This window comes from Eucalyptus grandis, chromosome 3 (genome assembly GCF_016545825.1).
Source record: "Eucalyptus grandis isolate ANBG69807.140 chromosome 3, ASM1654582v1, whole genome shotgun sequence".
NCBI lineage: Eukaryota > Viridiplantae > Streptophyta > Magnoliopsida > Myrtales > Myrtaceae > Eucalyptus > Eucalyptus grandis.
This window is the reverse complement of record NC_052614.1, coordinates 7,958,409-7,978,438: the sequence shown is the minus strand read 5'-3', so window position 1 is coordinate 7,978,438 and position 20,030 is coordinate 7,958,409. Positions and strand designations below refer to the sequence as shown.

Below are 20,030 nucleotides of genomic sequence, written 5' to 3'. Positions count from 1 at the left end.
TATGTTGGGTTGCAATCAAATGAACATTCAACTAGTGATATCCCTATCTTAAAAAGGGGCATGTGATTGTTAGAGAGTCCAACATGAAAAAGGAAAAGGAAAAAAAAATATCTTTTTTCTATAAGCTTGTCTTTTTGCGATACATTGATCGTCCTTGATAGGGCATAGTATCATATGAGTACATATCAGGTAAGGACATCACCGATTGTGTCATCCTAATTAATAGTTGCATATGGTGGGACCCGTGTGGACACATAAATCTATAGAAATGATTGAACCGTAACATCATGAACAAATGTCTCACATAACATTCTCAATGAATTCTTTCAAGAGGATGTTTCATAATGAACGTGCAATGAGATACGTGCAAAGCGTGCCTTTGAATTACCCATACGAATTTACTCTATTGAGATGGGCACAAAAGTTATGTGATTGACCAAAGGGAAAATTCTCCAAATTTTTTTAACAAATTCAATTTTCAACCTCTTAACTACACCCATTTAATTCTAATTTTTTTTTAATGATTTGTCAATATAAACCTTTTGGGAAATTTGTCTAGAAATTGCTAACATGAGCACCAATTATCCAATATGACACAACTAACGGTGACATGCCAATTTTTTTTTTTTTTAAATTTTTTTAGTTATTTCATTTTCTTTATTTTTATTTTCTTTTCCATTTCTCTCTCTCTCTTTACTATTAAGGGTCGGCAAAAAAAAATTATTGCAAGACAAACAAAATTGAGCATTTTGATCTTTATTTGAAAGTTATTAGATCATGCTTAGTTCTACTACAATAACAAACTTGAAATCGAATGATAGCTCGCAAGAAAAAGATACCCAATTACTCGTATTTTGTGCATTGTTTGTATTTAACTCGTGAATAAAACATATGATTAATCAAGATGCTTATTCCATCTTAATTTTTAGAATTCGAGTAAATTATGTCATTGACGCTGTTGTCGTCCGATCTAATGCCAATGCAAAACATTTTTTTCCTTTTTTTTTTTTTGGTTGTTTAGTCAAAGGTCTTTCTTCTCGGCAAATTATGTCGGGTCACAATCAGATGAACTTTCAATGAGTCGTGTCCCCGTCTAATGAAGGAGCATGCGATTATTGGTGAGACCAACAAGAAAAAGAACAAGATCCTTATAAGATTATCTATTTAATCGTCCTCGACATGGTGTAGTAACATACGAGTAAATACTGGATAAAGGCATCACATACCGTATCATCCTAATTAGTAGATGCCCATGGTGGGACCCTTGAGGACACGTCATCAATGAAATGATTGAACGGTAACGTCACGAACTACTATTCCACATAACATTTTCGATGAATTCTTTCGGAAGGATGTTTCAGAATGAACTTGCAGTGAGATATGAGTAAAGTGTGATTGTGATGGGGACCCATTGAATTACCCATTTGAATTTTCTCTATCAAGATGGGCACAAAAGTTAAGTGGTCGGCCACAGCCAAGGGAAAATTAGCCAAAAAATTCTTAACCTATTATACAACAGTCAATTTATTCTTAAAATTTTCAATTTATCAATATAATTATTTTGGCTAATTTGACCAGGAGTAGTAACGTGGATATCATCGGTCTTATGTAGCAAAGTCAGCTTTGACATGACAATTTTTTAGAATTTTCTAAATCATTTATTTATTTACTTTCTTTATTTTCTCTTTTTTTTTAACTATTAAGGGCCAATAAATAAATTCAAAATATTACAAAATTTGTTTGCATCAGCATCGGTCATGCCATGTAAATAGTACATTTGGTTAAGTATTTTAAAAGCCCATTAAAAAAATGCAAAGTAGTTTAACCTAAATGGCTTTGCGCAAATGCAAAGACTACTTGGTAAATTATGCTTTGATAAGCAATTTTGAGAAAAATGTAGTTTGGTAGAAAATACATTTGAACTTTTTAGTTGATTAATATTATTTTTTTTAATTTTTATTTGTTTAAAATTGAAAAAAAAAATAAAATATATATTTATTAAAAAAAAAAAAAGACCAAACCCTTTATCAATTAGGCAAATGGCTACGACAGCCGGCGAGCTTGATTTGGCACTTTGGTGCCCATTAGTCATTGGGCGACCTTCAGCATGGGTTGTGCGACCCTAGCGAAGGCGCGGAGGTCACCCAACCTTAAACAACCCTTGATGAGGGTTGCACAACACAGGCGACATGCCACCCTCACAAGACCCAGGCGAGGGGCACCTGAGGCTGCAAGACCTAGGCGGCAGTCGCTTGTGTCATGCACCATGCCTAAGGTTGTGCGACCTTTGATGGCCTCGGCTCTGGCTTGTCAACAATCATAGCCCTTCGCCGAATCAACAAAGGGCTTGGTCTTTCTTTAATAATAAAAAAGAAAAAAACAATGAGGGATAAATTCGGAAATTTGAAAAATTGGTGAGGATAGTTTTGGAAGAGAAAAATAAGTTTTTGCATTTGGCCAAATGTTGAAGACTCAATACTAATCCCTACTAATTTTGGGTTTCTAGCCTTCTTAATGCTAGCTTTCACTTAATTTTTTTTTCAAAATAATTGCCAAAAGATCCAACATTTTCTCAAGGGACTTTGGATGCCAAAAGTCCCTTGGGAATGCTAAACTAAATGCACCCAAAATGCCCGACGTCTACGTCATCAATCTCTAGCCAAAATTGATTGGAATACCGGTATTGACAAATCATCAAAAAGTTTAGGATTAAATTGGCATAATTAGAAAGTTCAAAACTAAAGTTGCTGTTGTACAATAGGTTTAACACTTTTTTGAACAATTTTTCGCTTGGTCAAATGGTGGGCAACATTTCTATTAGCGATATAAGGAGATATACTTGATTATGAACATCTCTCATATATTTCATTTGATAATGCACATCCTTGATCAATGTGCACCTTCAATAGTGATCTCCTAAAGCCTATAAATAGGGTAATGTCATCCTCATTATAAATATATCAAATTTTGGTGGAGATTATTACTTTACATCATATGGGAGGAAGATGTTTCAGTTCTCTAAAATAATGAAGAGTCCTCCCGAAAGTAGCATTTGTCCTTGCTGGTGTCACAATTTCAAAATGATAGTTCGCTTACATATTGAGCAAAAGGATTATGCGATCCACTGTCGAGGCTTGCGCTAGCAAACTTGGATTTTAAAAGGAGAAGAAGATTGTTCGAAACCTTCGAACTTCTAAATTACACCGAGAAAAAGAAACACGATTCTTTTCTTTGCATACCCCTGTCATACGAAGCCTTGTTGTCATTACTATTGAGGTTAGTACCTTTCTGGATTTTGGGGATCTTCCTTGGCATATTCAATGTTTTTCTTTCCCCTTATCGAGCTTGGGCGGGATACTCAACGTATTTGAAACGAGCTTATCCCGATTGGCTGAATATTTTACATAGATGAGAGCTTGGACCTTCACAAATTTACAAAGAGTCATCGTGCCTTGCGCACACTGCAACCAAACTACTGGATCGGCACAATGCCTATGATCATTTGATAATGCAGCCTGACATGATCTTTAGTTTGCATGGTGAGTATGACTTCACTTTATTTGAGTAGAGCCTTCTCGATATCATGCCTTCCTCTATTTGGTATTGACACTTCGCTTATCTTCAATATTGCTAAGAGTATCCAACCAAATTAAAAAACATATTGCTAAGAGTGAAAAAACGAAAGCAATTTTAAGGAAAAATTAATAATGAATAGCAGAATACTTCTACATGAGCATATCATTTTCTCACGAAAGTATGAATCTTCATGGTTGGCGTAGTTATATAGAACGTTAATTTCAAAAAAAAAAAAAAATCAGAAAAATGGATGCAATCTGCTTGATTTTCCACCAATTACATGCAAACTCCTCTTGCACAGTTCAAAGATCTGAACATTACTGCTTACCGGTCCATGACTTGTAGCTTATTCTGTGGATCTTTAGGTAGCCAAATCTCTTCATCAGTGAGAAAAAGGAATTGGAGGACAGATAATCGACAGAAAAAGTGCATCGAATGTAGTAGTATGTTTGCTTTCCTAGTGCTATTTAAGCCTTTTAAATGGTTAAGATTAATTCTTCAACCTTTCGAAAAAGAAGTCAATTAAGTCCTTATGGCGAATACTAGCACCACGTTGGAAAATAGTTCAAATGGCACCCAAATAAGATGCCCTAGGAAAAATCAGGAAACTTTTGTAAGGAAGACCTTGATTGCGCTTGTTTCATAGACTTTAAGGTCTTAATTACAAAGACTGAAAGATTTTTGTGCCATATTAAATTTCTTCAATAAGACTTATGGCGATTTTCCTATAATTGATTGTACAAACTTGTTATGAATGTCAATGGTGCGGTTCAAGTTTCCTAAAAAATTGAACCGAACCAAATATGACCCAATTAGGTTCAGATTTTCGATTTTCCTCTTCTTCTCCCTTTTGCCCTTCTCGCAAGGTAAAGTTTAGTAAAGCAATCGTGAGTTCATCATTTCTGTGGCCTGCTATCATATATTATAAAGGTAATTGTCTCATTAACAATATTTTTCCACTCGACTAGACATGCCCAAAATCCTGCCAAAAAGATGAAATCGCTGGTTTGATGCAAACCCTTTCTTTTGTTTTTGTTTTTGTTTTTTTTTTGTTTTTGGTTTTTTGGAACTATCGGTAAAACAAATTATGAACTAAAGATTGAAACATATCACGTGAATATCTTGTGAATGAACATAAGGTTTTTTCATTGAGCCTTTCATATCCAAAATGAAAACAGAACGTACGTATCAGCAATTTTGTCAGATAGGAGTAGAGTTAAAGATAGGAATACGGTTAAATTACAGAGCACAGCATAAAGCCCGTGACCATGAGCTTCGATGACTGCAGCTCTTTTCCAATCGAGCGTACTGAATTTTCATGAATGGAACGACTTGAATTCAGAATATATTTGATGGTTGAGACACAAATCCCTTCATGTTTTGATCTTCAGCTTTGAAAGAAATACGAAAAATGAAACCCAAATCGAACGGAATTGAACCGGCAAACTACCCAAGGTCCTTTACTTATTACTTAAAAACTGAACAAGAATGGAACTGAAGAGACCAAACATTTTCAGTTCGGTTGTTGACATCCCTAACACTAGCACATCATTGATAATTTTCAACAGGCGTGAATGCTCAAAATCGGAATAATTAATTTCTTTAAAAGAAACTCGTGTCTACTCAAAATCACCTCCTCTTTTCTTTGCTAAGCATACTAATGATGTCTAAATTGTAATGTTAACAAAGCTAGGAAGTACGTAAAGTAACAAACTATCCATCCATCTTGCACATAACTCAAAAACGTTCCACTACGCAATTTTTCATATGACTACCACGCTCGGAGAACTGCAATTTGCATTGATCCCTCTCTAAAATCTAAACATTTTCTGTAAGCATCAGCTCAATTACTCTCAAATTGTGAGTAATTGAGGAAAAGGATAGTGTAATAATCGTCCCAACATTCATCGCATCATCCAAGAAGGTGTTGCTCGGCATCAACTCTATGTGGATCACCCTGGGCTTCTGCTCGTGGGCTATCTCCAACGTCAGGCTCAACCGCTTCCCGAACGGAGGCATCGGCTTCGCCCTCTCACCCATCTTGTGGTTCCCAGGCCCGTGGAGCCATTCCTTCAGCGTTGAGCCCAGGAACTCGGGTCACTATCCACGTGCACTCGGGCGGGTCGATGCATGCGCCCATCAGCTGCAGCACGAAACGGTGCCGCGGCTGCGGCAGGGCCTCGAGCTCCTGCGTGAAGAACGTGGTGCCGCTCTGGTTTGTGTGGAAGAATTTTGGGAAGATGCCCTTGACAGTCATGTCGAGGCCCCGCCACAAGGCCCTGTATATCTCCACGGTGGTCCCTCGGGCTATTTTCTCTCGTAGCTCGACCTGCGGCGGAGGTTATAACGACAGTTCAATATAACATCCGAATTCAGCTACATGATTAGGGATCTTTCTCACCGCGAATACACACCAAACGAGTTGATTCAAATCGATCAGCAAATTCACTATTTTGTCTGCCCCGTATGCTTGTGACCAAAGCAATGTTCACTAAACTTGCGATTGACCCTAATTCAATGAGAGAGCTCACCTCATGTGGCTTGCTGTACCAACCATTGATCTTGGCTTGATCAACCACGATTGAAATATCAAAGTAAGATTGCACCAATGTTCCAGCGGAACGCAGGACTGACATTGTCATCGTAGAGTTGAGAAGAGGGAAGGACCTCTTCTCGTTGGTTTTTATTATTATTACTAATGTTATTGTTATTACTAGCATTACTGTTATTGTCATTGTTGCTGTGTTCGTCATAATCGTGCTTGTGGTAGACAATTATAGCTGGGGAAAGCCGTTGTCGTTGGCTATCTGGAGGCAGTATCAGAGGTAATCCTGGGTTCTCTCCATCCTCTTCCCCTGCCTGTTTGAAACGAGCTTATCCCGATTGATATTGCATAAATGAGATTGATTGGACTCTGCACAGACGAGAGCTTGGAAATTCACAGATTTAAAGAGTCAACACGCGCTGCGCACACTGCAGTCAAACTACTGGATCGGCACAATGCCTATGATCATTTGACAATGCAGCCTAACATCATAACCACCAATTTCTATCATACTCATGCACCTGCACTAATGCAACCGCGTGGACAAACCTCTGGTCTTCGGCCTGAACCTCACCAATACATGCACGCACAAAGGCACATTTGAGCACACATTCATGTGCAGGAGACATACGTATGATCACACGTATTTGGCTGAGCAAATAACTCATACTCAAGGTAAGGTAGATTACATTCACTAACATCATTCATAGCCCCATGTTTCAAATAACAACTGGGACAGAGTCGCGAAGCCACAATATAAAAAACGCGTCCCATAACATCCAAAAGACAGAACAAGATTAAGGTATGCTTTGCAATACACAATTATCGTGCATCAGTAATTGGGTCTTTTGATTGTCTTGACATGCCCGAGGCGATGCAACTGTCTTCTGTAGGCCTTGCTCCATCGCCATATGAAAAGAACAGTGAGGTAGCCCAATTTATCAAAAGACCTAGTCACCTCCTTTATTTAGCAAGCGGACGAAACCACTGACTTCGGCATATTTTCAGAGCATTTATTCGACGGCCAAATGCAGTCATCACCTGCCCTTCACGCCTATTTCTCATCCTCAATCTGGCAAAGACAGACCTCTCGAGGAAAGAGATTATATCTAATCTTCAAGTCATCGAAAATCTTTTTTAACTCCATGACTAGTTCAGTCTTCCGTCTGCCCTTCTCTGCATAATCTTGGAAGTTCATTGTGTGATTGATGTAGAGCCCCATCTTAATCTTGTTCACGTTGTTGATCTCACTCACAAGCAAGTTGTGGTTCGGGCGCCAGTGTAGCTGATTTTTCTCCAAGTACCTGATCAAGAAGGCTAGTCATTAGAAAGAGTTGCCATAATCTTTCATATGGTCCTGTACCAAACAAGTCTATATGGGCCACAACATTTGCAATAAGAAATGAAAGAAACTGTAGCAGTTCCATCAACTTACTTTTTTATCTTCTCTTTCATTGCTCCAATTGTTTCCAATGGAGTCATAATATCAATTGAGAACTCCACCTTATCGCCCATGTCTGAGCTTCTGTTGTAATTGCTTATAGGTTTCGTAAACAAAACTGAATTTGGATAGTAGATTTTTTCATTATCAAGCTTCAAGAAGACAGTGTTCAAGATATTCATCTCCTCCACCAACAACTGCCATGAGAAATAGGAATTGCTATTAGTCAGACTCATCTCAACAGAAAAGTGGAAGTGTTGTGGAAGCGTTTCTCTTTAGAGTTACCTGAACTCCATCAATAACACAACGATCGCCAACATCAAATGGATGCATAACAAACACAAAGATGATAGCCTCAAATATTGTCTTGCAAGTGTTGCCGAAAATGAAAGCTGCCATGACAAGCTGTGATGAAAGCAGGACTAGTACTTTGGTCGTAGCAATTTCCATCAAAAGAAGCCATATGATGATGGTAATGACGATCAATATTCCTGTCATGAGCTTGTTCAATTGCTTTACTGCTGTTTTTGTATCCGTCAAAGCATGTACCAGTGCTTTGCGGCCTTGATAAACCTTCACCTGTAAAAAAATTGTATCTCACGTTAAAGACTCCCTTCACATTAAAATACAGGTCACTGGAATGAAGACAGTGCGGAGCGACGATGCATGTTAACTGCTCTTTACATGAAAAAGGGCAACAGACAAAAATTATAATGAATTAAACATTAATACACTGACCACCCAGTCTGACAAAGATTTTATGTCAATTTTTCCAGTTTCTGCTCCTTCAAGCAATGGGAAGATAAGATCCACCTCTTCCTTGATCATGAACCTCCCAAGATCTTCTTCTTCAAAGTACCTGCAGAAAATACAACATGGTTACCAAAAGACCAAACAAACCAAACAATCTGTTAATCGGCTTAACTCTTTCGTTTCTCACTTGCAACTTGGCGGAGCGACGTTCCTGAAAATGTGATACGCAGCAGCCATCGCTTCCATCTCATTCGTTATCTCCTTATCCGCTTGCTCAACTCCTCCATCATCAACACTTTCATCCAATGTATTCGATAAGGTCGATAGCCCCGAATTTGTCACTGCGTCAATCAACATCTTCATCGTCCAAGCCGAAACCTTCTCTTGCTTCATCCTATATATCTTCCCCATATCAATCACCTTCTTCTCCTTTCCCAATTTACCTTTCTTCATGGTTCTGAAACTAAACTCGCGGACACTAGGATCTTTCCCCACCCTCTCAGCCTCCTCTATAAGAGGAGGCCCAGATAAGGTTTGCAAAACGTAGTGATGGAAGATCGACTCTTGAATTCGATCAAAGAATGCAGTGACATGGAAACTCGATGCCAATATCTTCAGCAGTAAAGTCTTTAAGAACCATAGGAATGAACCGATAAGGACAGAGACAAGAGTCCAGGTTATGCAATCCAAAACCTTATTGGCGATCTTTGACCTCCTGACGCCTCGACTGAATAACAGTACCCACGTGAGAAGAACAAAGGCCAACCAACTGAAAACTTGAATGCTTTTCTTCAAACTATGAACGAAGTAGAGCACCTTTTTCTGAAGTAAATTTTTTTTCTCAATCAAGAAAACTATGAGATGCATCACCCAATTGGTAACCAATATGCCAGAGAATAACACCATCACGAGTACACACCACTTCCACATCTGTAAACCCCATAACTTACGTTCTTCCAATTGATTGACCGTTAAACTAGCCACCAAGCACCCAAGAATGAGATAAAACAGGGTGCATTCGACCAAAGCCTTGGTCTTTATCCTCTTTTGCTTTGCTTGGCTCAATTCAAGAGTGACTTGTTTGTAGATCTCTTCGTCATCCTCCTCTCCACCTCCTCCTCCAGCTGGTCCCGGAGTGACAGGAACATTCCTGGCCGAACGTGTCAATCTGTTATTGGGTGATGCCTGATTAAATGAGCCTCTGAAAGGAGAGTGCCCACCGGCTTGTTCTTGCAACAATGCATTGGGCTTTTCTTCAAACATAGTGGCATCAAGAGGATACTGTTGCTCCCCAAACCTCGACTTCCGTTTTGAGAAAATCGACCTGTTGAGACTCCTTTTCCTAACAAGAGATTCGTTAGCATTGGGAGACGGGCAGCTCATTGGCTCTGATTTTGCAACAACGGTGCTTGATTCACTCGATGCCTGGCAGGCAGAATCCACCGGGGTTTGTTTCGGAGCAGCAGTTTCCAACTCCTTGGGAGACGACCCTTTTAAGCCCCCGCCCTCAGTCACAGCTTTTGCATCCCCTTCAGTCGGGATGTTCACAACTATATCATTTCCATTGACATTCCTTTTCTGCGACATGGCGATTTCGCTGCCTTTTAGACCTTCTCCGTTAGAATCCATTCATGATACAGGACGCGTCCCAAAAGTTCAAAACTTTACCGCTTACAAGGCTTCAGTTGAGGTTCAAACTCTGGAAAGCACGAGTAAAGCAAAAGAGAGAATTCAAGCGCAGTTCTACTTATACTGAAATGCGCACACGCAGACAGCAACAGGGCAACACAACATGCATAACAAGACTGAGCTCGTGGACTGACTCCAGTACTCGAGCCAGACAAAAAGTTTATCCCTTTCCGAAAAATTCACCTCTAATCAGTCACCACAAACTTAGGACACATAAAGTAAGAGGGATAGATCACGGAGCAGAAGACTCTCGATCAAGAAACGAAACTGAAAATCCAAGAAGAGATTTTCAAAAATGGGTTGCTCAAAAATGGGAACAGAAAAAACTGAAAATCCAAGAAGAGATTCAAGAGAACCGAGTACCTTGACCAAGATTAGCGCGAGCCTGTCAGCGTCCCGTTGAGCTTACTTCCCCAAGAACAGAGCAAGAAAGCTAAAGACCCAAAACAGGACTCTTGAGGAGCATGAATGGCTAACGAGAGCAATCGAAGTGAAACAATACCCTCGTAGTTTGCGTATAAAGATTGTCTTCTGGAGGAGCGTACCGTTCGCACCGCGTTCTTAATATGATGTTCCATGCATAGACTACTAAAAACAGAGCAGTTGATAATTAAAAAAAAAAAAAAAAAAGGAAAAATGAGAAAACAAAGGCTTTTTTGTTCCTTTGTTTGCTTTTGCCACTATTTTTTTCTCCCTGTGTAGGTTCGTTGTTTGCTTTTGCCGCTATTTTTTTTCTCCCTGTGTAGGTTCGTTGTTTGCTTTTACCGTTATTTTTTTCTCCCTGTGAAGGTTCTTTGTTTGCTTTTGCCACCATTTTGACTTTCCTCTGCTCTGTGTAGGTGGTCTTGCTTTTACCTTGCTTTTACCTTGCTTTTTCCTTGCCACCCTTCTACTCACTTGACAGTCTTGTTCTCGTGAGTTGTTTTGGATGCCAATATCTTGCTGTATAGTTTCTTGCTGCTTTTTGGCTTAAGTCAATTTAATACTTACCTTTTACCAAAAAAATAAAATAAAAATGCTACGGGTCTGCCAAGGAAATGGCAGGCGAGGCAACAACGCTTGACCTTTTGAGTATACCTGTTGAATGAGTGAGTTGGGTCGGGTTTGGATCGCGTCGAAAATGGATCGATTCATATTTGATATATTTAATCCGTTTTTGAGTTACCTCAAAAACGCTCCATGTTATGTAATTTTTCATATGACTAACACCCTCAAGGATCACAATTCGTGTTAATTCCTCTCCAAAATCTGAACATTTTCTGTAAGCGCCCTGCTTAATTCCTCTCAAATTGCGAGTAATTGTGGAGAAGGGTGGTCTAATTGAATGGTCTTGATCCCAAGACAGGCATACGATTTGGACAAGCTCTTCAAGTTGGCCATCTTCGTCCGCCGGAAGCGCAGGCCTGAGCCTGCCTTCTGCTACTTCCACTGCAATCTGTTTACATGAGACAAATTATAAAATCGATGAATGTACGGTAGTATTTCAATAATATATAATAGCTGCATTTGAATTGGGGAAAATTTTGAGGGACCATTGAGAGATGAAACATAGTACCTGAGCGGGGCCAAAGTCGGTCTAGATGTAAGGGTATTCGCTCGTGATGAGCTCACTGAGTATGATCCCGAAGCTGTACACGTCACATTTCTCGTCATAAGGCTCACACCGTATCACTTCTGGCACCATATACACGTAAGTCCCTGAGAATGTTATTTTACTGAGTCGGACTTGCTGAATGAGGTTTGCTAATTCGATACATCGACATCGAAATGAATCAGTTTACAAGAAAACAAATGTCTTGAATTTAACCGTTTCGCCCGTTAATGCCAGCTCTTCATCTCCCAAGAACCGGGCGTGCCCAAAATCAGCCACCCTCGCATGCATCGCATCGTCCAAGAAGATGTTGCTGGGCTTCAAGTCTCTGTGGATCACCCTGGGCTTCTGCTCGTGCAGATACTGCATCGCTTGGGCTATCTCCATGGCCAGGCTCAGCCGCTCCCCGAGCGGAGGCAGCGGCTTCGCCCACTCACCCTTCCTCCGGTTCCCGGGCCCGTGGAGCCACTCCTTCAGCGTCGAGCCCAGGAATATACACGCGCGCTCGGGCGGGTCGATGCACGCCCCCATCAACTGCAGCACAAACCGGTGTCGTTGCCGCGACAGCGTCTCGACCTCCTGCGCGAAGAAGGCGGCACCGCTCTGGTTTGTGTGGAAAAAGTCAGGGAAGATGCACTTGACCGCCACGTCAAGGCCCCGCCACCCCACCTTGTATATCTCCGCGGTGGTCCCTCGGGCTATTTTCTCTCGCAGCTCGATCTAGGGCCGAGGTTGCAACAACAGGTCAATATAACATCCAAATTCGATTACACACAAACCATAGCGATTTGATTCTATTAGCAGTTCACTTTGTAACCAAAACCATGTCCACTGAACTTATGATTGACCATAGTTCAATGAGAGAACTCACCTCATGTGGCTCAATGTACCAGCCATTGATCCTGGCCCGATTGACCACGATCGAAATATCAGAGTGAGGTTGCACTAGTGTTCCAGCTGGGAACTGAGGACTAACGTTGCCATTGTAGAGCTGAGGAGAGAGAATGACCTCTTCTCGTCAGTCGTCACGTTACTGTCGATGTTATTGTTGTCATTAGCATTGCCGTTGTTGTCATTGTTGCCGTGTCCGTCGTTGTTCTTGTGGTGGACGATTAGCTGAAGAAAACTGTTGTCTTTGGCTATCTGAAGGCAGTGTCGGAGGTAATCCTGGGTTCTCTCCAATCTCTTCCTGTATATCATCCGAAGCTCCTTCTCCTTTTGGACTTCCTTCTCTAATTCCCCTACCTTTCATTCGCAAGTCAAACTGAGCAAGTTATTTCACCAGAAATATCACTAGAACATTCTTGTAATCTTAAATTTTGAAACAGTAAAAATAAAAGTAAATGAGTTATATTTTGTTGTTACTGATCAAACAGTAAACAAGAGACAGAAAATCAGAAGCTATAGATTTCAAATGAGGAAGAGAAGCACAGAGAAAACAAAACACGAACTTGCGTACATCAGTTCTATATAAGGAAACTCTCGAGTGCAGGACAACTTAAACAAGAACAATAACTACTTACAAACCACACACACACGTGCAGCATATAACTGCACCTAAACATGCTAATTCACTTTCTAAATAACAAAAATACCAGCTGCATAATATAACCAACTTAGCAAGAAAAATAAACCATAAGAAGAAAACATAACAGAGGAACATCAGTCGAAAAACCAGCAGCACTGAGACATTATAATCCAACATATTTACTTTGCTTCGACCATAAACTTGATCATCTCTTAACTCCTTTTTTTCATTAATGCTCGAACCTTTTTTCATCAGCTTTTGAGAAAACATTGACAAAACATTGACAGTAGTCCCAGAAAAGTCACACCACATCAAATTTACCTGCCGCTCCAATCTAGAAAGAGATGTTTGCTGTTGCTGGTGAAGGCCAGTGGAGACTGTAGAGCCCATGCTGATGCAGTCATTAAACCCGCAGCAAAACCCGCGCCGCGGCCGATGAGGAGTCGGGCTGCCTTGCTTCGCTGGAGAACTCTGCACGCTCAATGGTCGGGATGCGAACGGCTTGGCGGACATCCGGTAATCATCGCCTCCGACGTTCATCTTACGTGTATCCCCACTCTTGATTGCCTCGTTGTATCTCTAGGGTTTGGATCGAGAAGAGAGAAACGTTAAGATACGCTTCATGGGGTTTATAAACTGCATAGCTTAGCAATCTTTTTTTTTTTTTTTTTTTTGCAATTTTATTAAGTTTTGGGAACTACGACGCAAGGCGGACTTAATTATATATTGCCAGTATTTTCATCTTAGACTTCTTATTTTTCACGCACTTACTATATCTTATACATTTATTACGTCATTATTTATATATCAGTATCTTATGAAGTGATTATTGCCAACGAGATTATAGAATTCAAAAGGCATTGTTGCTTACCGTTTCGATGAATTCAATGATATGGCAGACAACAAAGTTCTAGATACCAACTTGCAAACAAGGTATCATGGAGCACCATGCTTTTCAAGAATGTCGATAATACATATGATTGAGGAAAATGACAAATAACATGGTGATTTCATTAAAGCATAAAATAATATAAAAGAAAAGGTAGTGAATTTGTGGGAAAATGTTTACAGGTCCAAAGTAAATAGATATTCATTTAAATCCTCTGAAGCATGAAATAAGATGACAAACAATTTTGCTTTGCTGTAGAAACTCTTGTATTGGCAATTGTAGTTTCCTTTTCTGGCTACAGCCTGAACATTTATCTCAAATTACGAAAAGTTGCCACTACTTTTTAATTTCTTTATGGATACTAATGTACTGGTAATGTTACTATATAATCCAGCGATTCGAAATTTCTCCAATTTCTTCGTGATAAAATATTGGCTGTGGATTGGACATGGATATATACAAAGAAGTTAAAAATCCGGCTCATCGATTATGTGGAGTAATATCACATGGACCGTTAATTATGTTGGCCCTAATGTATGACCCACGTGATTGGAAGTTAGGATTGGTTTCGATCTATGATCCTTTAAAAACAGGTACCATCATAGCTTGTTGACAGCCCATGGATTTAGCCGAAGCCATGGCTAAATAATAGCCGTCCGATCTTGGGATTAAATTGTGGCCGTCCATCCAAAAGGGACTAGGGCTCCCTTCTCCTTCTTTGGACGACGCAGAAGTAGCAGAAGCAGCAGTGGCAGCAACTCATCAGGCTGCCTCTCCATGGGAATAGAGATGCTGACCCGTCGGACCAAAGCCAGGTGGGAGGTCGTCAGCCAATGGTGGTCTAGAACCGAAGGCAGCAAGCTCGGGTGAGAAGCCACCGGTCAGAGACAGTCTAGATCCGAAGGCAATAAGGGTGATTCCCTCTCCAGTTCGTGCGTGTTCAAACGCAGGTATCCTTTGATTCTCCTCTTGGACCGCCAATTGAAATATCCGCCAGAGCGGCGACGCCGGCTCCATCGCAAGGATTTGGGACCTAAAATGTGAGTAGTTTTCATTCAAGATTAGTACAAAAACGGGTTGCCTTCTCCTCTCTCGTATCACTCTCGATGTTGTTGAAGCGTTAGCTCCGACCCCTCCCCTCGAACTGCTCTTTAGCCGCCTCGAGCTTGTTCCACAAAGTCGAGAGTCAATTGAAACATGTTGTGACGGGTTGATTTTCCTATTTCAGTTCTAACATGGCTTGGGTGAGGGAGAAGATTTTGGCCCGGTTGAGTTTTCTGTACATCTTGTGGATATTGTTTCATATCGTGTTCGAATCTTCAGTCCGTGGAAGTCCGACAACTACCTTGAGAGCCAAGCAATTGCCGATCCACGTCTGCAAGAGCTAGTTACATCTATGCCAATGCCACTATGAGCGCTCATCGGATGGAAAAGGCATGGTTTTGTTGAGGAACCGTCTTGGTCTTTCATGACCAATGCCGGCCGGAGATCTTGAGCCCAAGTACTATAATTTTTGGGTCCAATGAGTTACAAGGAGATGAATCGCAATTCGGGCCATCGCACGACGACTTGTAAAGTGGGTTACTAGGCTCCGGCCGGCCACCGCTCGTCGAGACGACAAACGAACGCCATGCCCCATGGTCGGGTAGGGGTTTGTCCCTTAACCTTGCGATGTGGACTTGGACCCGCCTAGCCCATTTCGGCGTTGAAGGAAGTCTGTCCTCCTTCAGTGGGCTGGGCTCCAAGATTTGAGAATCCTTCTCCAAGTGTGTCATATGAAGCCCATGGCTGAGTTGGCCCAGCTGCCCACGGCCCTGAAACGGGAACTACTAGACTGGTGGCCATTATACTGGGTCAGAAACATTTCTTGGCGCAAGGGCCGGATCAGAAGTGATTTGAGTTGTGGAACGTTCATCTTCAGCTGGATCAACCTCACCCAGATTTTGAGGTGAATTCAGGGTCTCCTCTATTGAAGTATTTCCTTCGGTATTCTTAGCCATGATATGTATAGAGATGAATTCCTACTTTGCGCTGATTTGCTTTGCAATAGCAAAAACTGAAGGAAGCAGAGGCAATTTGTGAATTTTGCGGAAGCTAGGTTGAAGAAAACGGCTCTGATACCATGTCAGAGTTTGAAGAATAGGTCAAGATATGAGAGAATGACTTGTAACTTCTGTATATTGAGTTGTGTTTGTTTACATCGTATAAGCTCTTATTTATGATACAATGAATGTATAATTAAGGAAAATAAAAGGAAGATACATCAAATCAAAATCCAATCACAGATTGACATAATTAATCAATTATAATCTCCTGTAATTTTGGATTGATTGATCATAATCTTTGGTCCGATCCTCGCATATCTCCAACATTGTTGATTAAGATTCTATTCTAATTTTAACTAATTTAAAGGTATCCACTACTTGCTTAGCAGTTTCGACTGAGAATCACATTTGTCATATTTTCGTGTATTAAATTTTAATAATTCCTATAATTGAAATTAGAAACAAAACATAAGCACAAAGGCCCAATAAAGCCGCGTCTCGTCGGAACCCGAACGATGAGATGGGTAGCTTAACTTGTTAATTATTCCTTTCCTTGTCATTCTTCTCGAGATTTTCAAACACGAGTGTTTCCGCCAAGATATAATATCGAAAGAATTTCGGTCAGCATCCTATATTTGAATAATTGAATTTCCACGATATTGATTTCGTGTGGCACGATGTCAATGAACGTATTAAAATAATAATAATAATGAATCATTATCTAATATTTATGGCACTTTTTTTTTTTTTTTTTTTTTATCAGTCCTACTTTATTCCTACTCTACACTCACTCTCAGACTTTTGCCATGCCTTTTGTAGGGCGTGGGAGTCGAAACCCACTCTTGAAACTTACGCGTTCCCATCCCACCCCTCTTGAGAATGTAGGGATTTGAACCCCTCACCTCTCCCTTCCATGTTGGAAGGGTGGCACTTGGGGCGAATCCCAGTGGTTTTATGGCACTTTTGTTAACAAGGTCTATTTAAAGAACAATATATAACCTAAAAAAAAAAAAAAAAGAACTCCAAGAAACTTCCTTTTTTTATGTAAGGTGCTTAAGGGTGAGTGATTTCAGGTTCCACAAATATTCCATTTAGAATCTGGAACATATTAGTTGGAACAAGTTTTTTTTTTTTTTTTGAACTTGGAATCCAGAACCTATCCGCATACCCTAGAACTTGGAACGGGTCAATTCAAGGTTTTACCAAAGTTCCACATGTGTTATTAATTGAATGATTGTAACAAATCATTACCTTTAATAACCACAACCTATATTTAGACGTACGAAGAAAATGAAACATTAGCAAAGTAGAGGTCTTAGTCATAAAATGGAAACTCGGACTAGTAGTCTCAAATTATATACTCATCATCGGATGCTATGGAATATCGTAGAATCATAAAGATATAGACCAAAAAAAAAAAAAAAACGCAAAAACCTATTTCAGGTTCTAAGTTCCACTTGCTTAGAACCTGAAACCTAGCCATTGAAACAGGTTCTCTAATTTTTTTTTTAACCTAAAATCTATCATGCATACCTTGAAACCTACAAGTGGTTCCAGATTCTGCGATAAAATCATGTTCACCCTAAAGGTGCCCATGAATGGAGAAAATATTCGGTGGTTAGCAACTACCACGTTATCGGTTGATGACTGACTTGACATATATGCTCCACTAAAAAAAACGATGTCTGTTCGGTGACCTGGAATATGTAGGAATTGAAAAATTAAAATTGAAAGGACTCGGACGCTCTTTTCTCTCTCCTCTAGCGAGCCACTAACACAAGGAATAATAAATGCATGTAGTGTTTGTTTGTGTTCTTATTTTTTTTATTCATGAACAAAATTCTTGTTTTTTTTTGTTCCGGGAAACAAAAAAAGAATAGAAACGCGTTTGTTTGTGTTTTTATTCCAAATCTATTTTTTTGTTTTCGTGAACAAATTTAGAACATAAATAAGAAACAAAAAAAACTTGTTTCTTATTTGTAGAACAATTTGGAGAAACAAATTTTCTCTCTCTTCTTTCTTTTCTTTTTCTTTTCTTCTTCTTTTTTCTTTGGCCGGTCGCCGGCCTTGGCCATGACTGGCAACCGGTCGTCGAGGGCCGGCAACCTCGCCAGAGCGTCGCTAGCCTCTGGCGAGGAGCCTCGCCGAGCCACCGCCAGGCAATCGGTGGCTGGGCGAGCTCGACCTCGCTAGATATGGGCGAGCCCGAGCTCGCCTAGCCAAGCAAGGCCGAGCCACGTCCAACCACGGCGAGGCTTGGCCTCGCCGAGGGCCAGCGAGCCTCGCTGTGGCTGGGCGAGGCCACCGGCCCTCATCAGCCGGTCACCGGCCATGGCCGAGGCTGGCGACCGGCCAAAAAAAGAAAAAAAAGGAAAAATATTAAAAAAAATTAAAAGAAACAAAAAAAGAACACAAATTTACCAAACGCGTTTCGGTTATTTTTTTTATTCTTGGAACAAGTTTACCAAACGCGTTTCGGTTATTTTTTATTCTCGGAACAAGTTTACCAAACACGTTTTTCTAGTCAAAAATTGTTTCTCGGAACATAAATAATTTTTCTATTTACGTTCCCATGAACAATTTTTGAACAAACACAAACAAATGCACCCGCATTGTCCCCGCTCAAAACCCTTTCTCTCATCTTTTCAATTTTTCAAGGGTTGTATACCCTAGCACTTTATCTCCCCCCATTCCTCTTTCCCTCTCTCTCTCATCTTTTCAATTTTCCAAGCTATGGCTTCGCCACCATCTCTCTCTCTCTCTCCTCTTTTCAGAGAAAATGTTTCTTGGTTTCTCACTGATCAACAAGAAGACGCATCCATCTTCTCCAGAAAATCGAACGTTGTAGCGATTTCCATTAATGCAAATCAAGCAACAGGCGTAACCTCAGATGACCAGCGCCCGAAGAGTTGGAGATTATTCGCAGTCTCTAAAAAGAATTTGGTTGGAAGCTTTAAGTTGCTAACTTGAGCTGTCAAAGCCGGAATGAAAAAACGGTAATGAACTTGTGAAAATTTTTGTTCTGAAAGAAATTTTGGGAGATTATTTGCGGTCTCCAAAAAGAATGGGGTGCACGCTGCTGGTCCTCCTCTCTGATGTTGTTCATTTGGCTTCTCTTGCTGCCTGACTGTGTAGGCCCACCATATTCATAGAGATCATACAAAGAGCGGGGTGCATGCTTACGGACGATCACAGGAAATAGTATCAGAAGGGCGGGTGCGGAGGGTTTGGGAAGCGCAACTTCTCGGAGCTCTTCAAGTCCATCGATAGTACGAGAAGACGCTCGAAGCCCAACGAGTCTCTGACTACCACCATTTGTTACCTAGTGTGGGTTTCTAGTGGAAGCATAGTTTGTCGCCGTATATTTGAGTACTAAGTATGGTTGAATAAACACTCTTTGCCAATGAAGTTGGGTGCGTTTGTGCTTCTCTGATGAACAATAATGGAGAAAAGTCAGATGTGAGATTGCACGTCACGGCATGAACCAGCAAAGAAGGATTGAACTTTGCGCACAAATCGAGAACAGTTCCTTCTTCGTCACCTCTATCTTAGACCATATATGATTGGCCTTTTGACATTACAATAGCAAACTCTAATCATTGATGCTCTAAGAGCATGAATAATTGAACGTCTCGGAGCACGTTGAAAAGAACAACATTTTACGATCGCTGGTGGCATTTTGTTATTAATGTACATTTGTAGATCCAATTAGATTGGCTAATTAGGCTGTCCCTACCAAGTCTTGATACTAGAGCTCTGTTGCTGCTAAAAAATTTCCGCTTGATGGAATTCTCAATGTGGCAAAGCTTAAATGCAATAATAATGTGTATATATAGTTGGCCAAAAAAATAAAGTAAAGAATGGCGAGAGACCAAAAAAAGGAAGGCATGATAAGTAATGAAGAAGCAGGTATGCAATTTCTCTTTTGCATCATAAAAAATATCTCTACCTTTCAAAGGATCCCAAAAAATGC

At 40.4% G+C, this 20,030-nt stretch overlaps 1 protein-coding gene and 2 pseudogenes across 1 annotated transcript; all 3 read right to left on the bottom strand.

The window, feature by feature from the left end:
- LOC104438981 overlaps window positions 1-6,218 on the bottom strand; it is a 34,389-nt pseudogene extending 28,171 nt beyond the window's left edge.
- Window positions 6,219-6,755: 537 nt separating this feature from the next.
- Window positions 6,756-10,520, bottom strand: LOC104436336 (mechanosensitive ion channel protein 10). Its single transcript, XM_010049078.3, has 6 exons — window positions 10,368-10,520; window positions 8,503-10,014; window positions 8,301-8,421; window positions 7,848-8,141; window positions 7,557-7,759; window positions 6,756-7,425 (listed from the first exon to the last, which is right to left on the bottom strand). The coding sequence occupies exons 2-6, from the start codon at window positions 9,942-9,944 to the stop codon at window positions 7,176-7,178; spliced, it is 2,310 nt and encodes a 769-aa protein (XP_010047380.2). The 5' UTR covers window positions 9,945-10,014; window positions 10,368-10,520; the 3' UTR covers window positions 6,756-7,175.
- Window positions 10,209-13,663, bottom strand: LOC104438980 (annotated as a pseudogene).
- Between the last annotated feature and the right edge of the window lie 6,367 nt (window positions 13,664-20,030).

Bases quoted from the DNA above. Each gene is read 5' to 3' on its own strand.
- LOC104436336 (XM_010049078.3), bottom strand. From the start codon at position 9,944: ATGGATTCTAACGGAGAAGGTCTAAAAGGCAGCGAAATCGCCATGTCG. The intron at 8,422-8,502 runs GTGAGAAACGAA...TATTTTCTGCAG, and splicing joins GTCGCTCCGCCAAGTTGCAA to GTACTTTGAAGAAGAAGATC. The intron at 8,142-8,300 runs GTCAGTGTATTA...ATTTTTTTACAG, and splicing joins AATCTTTGTCAGACTGGGTG to GTGAAGGTTTATCAAGGCCG.